The sequence below is a fragment of the Aplysia californica genome, unplaced genomic scaffold (genome assembly GCF_000002075.1).
Source record: "Aplysia californica isolate F4 #8 unplaced genomic scaffold, AplCal3.0 scaffold00280, whole genome shotgun sequence".
In the NCBI taxonomy this organism is placed as follows: Eukaryota; Metazoa; Mollusca; class Gastropoda; order Aplysiida; family Aplysiidae; genus Aplysia; species Aplysia californica.
The window spans coordinates 850,082-856,200 of record NW_004797550.1 but is presented as its reverse complement, the minus strand read 5'-3'; the positions used below and the strand labels follow the sequence as shown (position 1 = coordinate 856,200).

The 6,119-nt window shown below is 41.6% G+C and overlaps 1 protein-coding gene across 1 annotated transcript in view; it reads left to right on the top strand.

Annotated features, from left to right (window-relative positions):
- The window catches only part of LOC101848597 (N-acetylgalactosamine-6-sulfatase), a 31,044-nt gene that overhangs the window by 1,509 nt on the left and 23,416 nt on the right, over window positions 1–6,119 (top strand). The window contains exons 2-3 of the mRNA XM_005101372.3: window positions 3,201–3,324; window positions 5,764–5,838. Coding sequence (XP_005101429.1) covers window positions 3,201–3,324; window positions 5,764–5,838 — 199 coding nt within the window. The remainder of the gene's footprint in view (window positions 1–3,200; window positions 3,325–5,763; window positions 5,839–6,119) is intronic.

Genomic DNA, 6,119 nt, shown 5'->3' with positions numbered 1-6,119 from the left:
CCCTTTAATAATGTGTGTGATTCCTTAATTTACATGTAATATCCTGTACTTTGTTTTAAAATTACGCACATTTAGGGTTAAAACAGCCAATCTTCTTCGGAGAGGTGGACTCGCGCCCTTATTTGTTAATTTTTGTGGTTGTTTATGGGCTGTTCTAATTTTGATTTCATTCTGTTGTGAAACCTTTCTTTTTCACGTTTTTACACTCATCTAAAAATCTCTAGACTAGCTCTTGAAAACTGAAATAGATATGGACCTAAAAATTTGCTCCTGTGTGTGTGTGTGTGCGTATGTGTCTGTGTGGTAGTAAGTGTGAAAGTGTAAGTGGAGAGTGAGGAGCGTGTGTGTTTGTTTGTTTTTCGGGCTTTATTTCAGCCTTTATTCAGTAACACTTCAAAGTATACAAAAATGGAAACACAGGATCCATTCACTCCAGGGTTCATGAGTCGTTCCTCTCTTTCAGTTTCACTAAATTCATTCAATTCCCGTGTTCTCCCCCGCGGCTCATCTCCGTCCGCATGACTTTCACACCCCACCCCCTCCCTCCAGGCACACGCAAAGAAAATCTCACTCATTCCCTAGCACCCTGCGAACCATGGACAATAATATAGGCAAACCACTGCCTTAACCGCATTCCTTTCGTTCGTGAGCTGTGGACCAGGCCAGGGGGGTCGGTGTCGTCGTCTTGTAGTTGCTGACGCCTGTGGATACACTCGTACATTCTTCCTTTCACCTGCTCTGTCACTCACACTGTTTCTCAATCCACAGCTCAGCTCGTCATACGTTGTGTGTGTACATGTGCATGATGGTGGTTGGTGTGAAGTAGGTGTTACTGAAGGTTGTCTGTAGGCGGGCTTGCCATGTGGTGTTCCTTCCCAGACCAGAGGCAGAGGCAGAATGAAAGTTGGCGCCGAACTCTCGCAATAAATAGGCAAAAAATCACGAGACCGGAAGCCAGAAACCGTTCGGAGAAATAAAGATCGGCACTATTTCTCCGAACGTTCGGAGAAATAGTCACTTCGATAAAATTTTGGCCGGCTCTATTTCTCCGAATGTTCGGGAAAATAAACTTGAACTCTATTTCTCTGAACTGTTTCCGTTCTCGTGATTTGTTGATAATAATTGCGAATGGAGTGGCCCGTATGCGTGTGTGTGTGTGTGTGTGTGAGTGTGCATGTGTGTGTGTGTGTGTCTGTGTCTGTGTGTAAGGTTGTGAGCGGGGGGGGGGGGGATTTTTTTTTTACATGAAGGATTTTAGTTTTTGCTGGGTGACTAAATGCAAAATATGATATACTGCCGAGGACGATCAGTCTTGTTTTCTCGGAGTACCTTTTGAAGGCCTTTTCAAATGAAGTATAGATCTAGTCCGGGAATGTTGCCCCGACCACAAGTGAAGTATCTGAATATTCAGACATTTAAAAATCCTATCTCTAAAAAACTATTCTTCCCAGCCCTCGCAGAATGGCAGAATGAAAGATGACGCCTAAATCTCGCAAAAAAACCCAAAAAATCTCCAGAACGGAAATCATTCGGAGAAATAGAGTTCAAGTTTATTTTCCCCAACGTTCGGAGAAATAGTAAATTCGTAAAAATTTTATCAGTTTATAAAATTTAGATTTTATTAGAGTAAGAATAAGAGCATAATTATGCCAATTGGAAGGTTTCTTACTGTGGTGGAACATGTTCTCAAACTCGAAGACGAAGGCGATTTTTGATATTATTAACAATAGTTTTACTAACTGAGATCTGTCATTGATCTCTGTTTCAAGCCACTATCAGAATTATAGTACGTGCTGGCCCACATTAATCCCTTCGTGACACAATATATGTCACTTCATGCTTCACCAGGCACAGTTTTGGATTGCCGAGGGCACAGAGTAGCGCTAGATTTAGTGCTCAGGTTCCTATAATTAGACCTGGCTCGCAAATACTACTACCATATTAAAAGGGAAAAGATTTCTCTGTACACGGAAAAAAATGCGTGAATCTGCAAAATAAGTTTTTTGAAATGCGTCTTATAATAAAAGCAGTATACAGAGTACAATTATGATGAACGACCTTCGTTATCATATTATGGTCCTCGCGCTTCGCAAGGCATGACGAACACTGTATGTCACAGCACATCTTGGGTTGCTCACTGTATGAAATAATGACGAACGGCATACGTCATATGTCATGAATTAAGGGGTTAATCAAAAAGCAGCGGCTATTAGGACTCGAGTCTGAATAGCCTCCGATGGCTATTCGGACTCATACTCCAATGTGTTTACTGGAGGTGAAGCGGGCAGGCAGTTTTATTATGACCTTGGCCTTCCTGGGTTTCTATGTTCTGGCCAAAATTTTCGTCCCGAATTAAGAAAAGTATTAGTTCTAGTGATGTCAAAAGTGAACAATAGTTGCCAAATCTGAAATACTACACAACAAAGGCAAACAGGGGACGAGAAAGACAAAATTGTCCAGTCCAGTCACTTCAGAAATTAAGAAGACAAAAGTTAAACCCTTCCAAAGGGAACAAAAGTCAGTCATTCAAAGTAACGCGCATTGAAGTTTGAGTCCGAATAGTCACGGGAGGCTATTCAGACTCGAGTCCGAACAGCCACTTCGTAATCAAAAGCATGGTATCAGGTTGGGTCGGGTAATGGTGCTGGACAGAGTGCACACTATTATATAATAAAATTCACTATAATATCAAATTAAAACTTCTTCTTTGCCTCATCATATCCTTTTCCAAGGATTCTCGAGCTATGGAAATCGCAATACCTTGACGCCCTTTTTCTCACAAATTTTTCCACTGGAACCAGGTGACCCCACCTCCTTTAAATGGCAAATATCTAAACTTTTAAAGATAGATAGGTATTTTCTACACTGAAAGATAGACAAGTGAACAATCTTTAAGACGATACCAATAACTCAACATGCCCAAAAATTGGTGAGTGCTTGATTCCACCATGTTGTGACACAAAGGACAAACAAAAATGAGTCTGTCTTAGCGTCATGTCCGAGTTTAGGGAATATCCTTTATGTCATGTCCTTTCGGGAATATCTGTGCTGAAACTGATAAAAGATTCGTGTCACAATGCGGTGGAATCAGGCGCTCGTCAATTTTCGGGCATGTGGAATTATTGGTATCATCTGGAAGCTTGTTCATTTGTCTTGTTTATAAATTTCCGCACCCACTCCCTTTCACTCTGCCTTTCCAGATGGGCTGGGGGGACTTGGGTGTGTTTGGTGAGCCCAGCAAAGAGACACCCAATTTGGACCAAATGGCAGCAGAAGGAATGCTCTTCCCAGATTTCTACTCTGCTAACCCGATTTGCTCTCCTTGTAAGTATATCTTATGTATGGGTATATTTATTTGAATGGATATACATCATGTACAGTCAAACTTTCTTTAACGGTACCATGTCCAAGATGGAAACCGGTCATAACGGAATCTCTCCGCTCCCCCATTGATAAATTTTCCAGTAATTACCTCTATATAACGTAAAATCTGCTCAACCCGGGACTTGAAAGAGAAATTCCTTCCTTTTGGAGGATTTTGACGTGTTCAAGATGGAAAATGCTTTGTCTGTTCAGCCCGACTTTGAAAATAAAAGCTCTCAAGTTTGGTTCCACCGCCAGTTGTTATCTCTTATATATATTTCTTTCTACAGTGCCACCAATCGAGGGGTGGAGGTGGTGGATTGGGTAGCTGTCATCCATATGAGTCCTCAGGGGTCAGATTGCCAAGATGGTGTGGTGGTGTGGGAGTGAAGAAATCTTCCCATTGCTTGTAAAAGTGCTCAACTGTCATGGCAACTTTCCTGGGTATCCAGAGATGTGAAAAATTAATTTGACCACTGCCTGCCTGCTGCCCTGATCATAAAGCCATTAGAGGAAAGTTTGTGGCATCGATGAAATATGCTGTGGAAAGGAGTGGTTTGAACTGAGCCCAGATTGCAGAAGCCTGGCCAACATTCACATCACTATGGGTCATGAAAGACGGGTATGTGCTGCTGTCATTAACGACAATGATATACGACAGTTAATTGAGGAGCATTCCAAGCCAGAGGACTCAGTGATCAATACGGATGGGTCAGTCAGGAGGGGTGAGAGAAGTGGATGGGGTTTTGTGGTGTACAGTGGGAACAAAAAGGTTCATAGCATGTCAGGGGCCATAGAAAGAACAACTTCAAGCATGAAAATGGAGATTGAGGCCAGTAACAAGAGCGCTTGGTGGATGGCTTCATAATACAAGACCAAGATCAACTCGTCTCATCATTGTCACAGACTCCCAGAGCATCTTGCGAAGGGTTGAGAAAGGGCTTCTTTGGAGTGAATGGATGAACCCAATACAACACTCATCACTTACAGCCATCACGTGGATATTCTGTCCTGGGCACTCTGGAGTGAAAGGCAATGAGGAGGCTGATAGGCTGGCAGGCAGTGCCGTGGTTGATGGTGAGGTGAAATTTGACAAAGGAGAAGTGTTGAAGACCCTGGAGAAAAGTTGCGGGATGAAGAAGACAAGGAGACAGCAGAACACCACGCAATCATTAGGATGCGGGAAATGGTGATAGAGAGGGGAGAAGGAAGAAAGGAACGATTATCTGGAAAGGAAAGACGTCGCCATAATCAGACAGCCACAGGAACAATCAGTATGGATACCTTGCAGGCTTTGGTGCTGGGGGGAACTGAGCACTTATGGACCTGTCCGGTGTGCAATGATGTTGTTGCCCAGGACAGGTAATACAGGTAAAGCCATTAGAGGAAAAAAGTTCCTGGAATCACTGTGACATGATAATAATAATAATAAATAGCATTTTTTATAGCGCATGTCCCCACTCGAAATCAAGCCCTATATTATTACCCCAGCAGACCATAAAACACTCAGAAACATTCTCAGCTTCCCTGGAAGCATACATGACAATGACAATCTTTATTCATCTCTCATCTAGAAATTTGTCTTGGTCGTTTTCAATGGAAGTGGATGTTACAATGTACAAAGTTAGGTGTACTCCCGTATACACACAACAAGACAGGACATGAGTAAATACATGTCTCACTTGCTGAGACAACCCCTCAGAGGGTGGGTTGGCATTGGTTGATTGTGCACTACATTACGTGGATAGAGGTTAAGACAAAGGAGACTTTTAATCATTAATTATTTTAAATTGGTCAAGCACTGGTCCTCTGCTAGCACTATTGTCTCTGCTCTCACAAGTTTGTTTTCACACTCAATTTTTTTAATCTCTACATTCTATCACAATCTTTTTGTGGTTTTGGTAGCCTAATTGTTAGGCTACCAGACTCATAATTGTGAGATTGCAGGTTCGGGGGTTCGAGCCTCAGCTTGGTCCGACATTGTGTCCTTGGGAAAGGCACTTTACACGAATTTCCCACTTGGCTCGGTCCTTTTGGAGATGGTCGTTAAGCTCATCTGTCCCGCCTCTTAAATAACCTAAAAACAGTGTTGATAGGGGCGTTAAACCTGTACCATTTCACCATTTTTAACAATCTTTTTGAGTGCTCAACTGACCTTGCACGGTTGCGAGCGCTGTAAAACTTGTACCAAACTAAACTAAACAATCTATTTCACAGTGGCCTTACCTCCTAACATTGCATTTCACCTTGACTAGTGACATTATTGCTATTATTATTATTATATTATTATTATGACTATCTTTGTTATTATTATTGTTATTATCATTATCATTATTATTATTATTATCATTATCATTATTATTATTATTATTATTATCATTAATATTATTACTCCCTCAGCTCGTGCCTCCTTGCTGAGTGGACGACTACCCATCAGGAATGGCTTCTACACCACCAACAAACTTGGACATGACGGTAAGACGGACTCATTTTTGTTTGTCCTTAATGTCAAAACACAGTGGAATCAGGCACTCACCAATTTTTAGGCATGTTGAGTTATTGGTATCGTTTTAAAGATTGTTCACTTGTCTATCATTCAGTGAAGAAAATACCTATACCTATCTATCTATTTTAAAAAGAAGTTCAGATATTTGCTATTGAAGGAGATGGGGTCGCCTAGTTCCAGTGGAAAAATTTGTGAGAAAATGAGCGTCAAAGTATTGCGATTTCCATTGCTCGAGAATCCTTCGAAACTG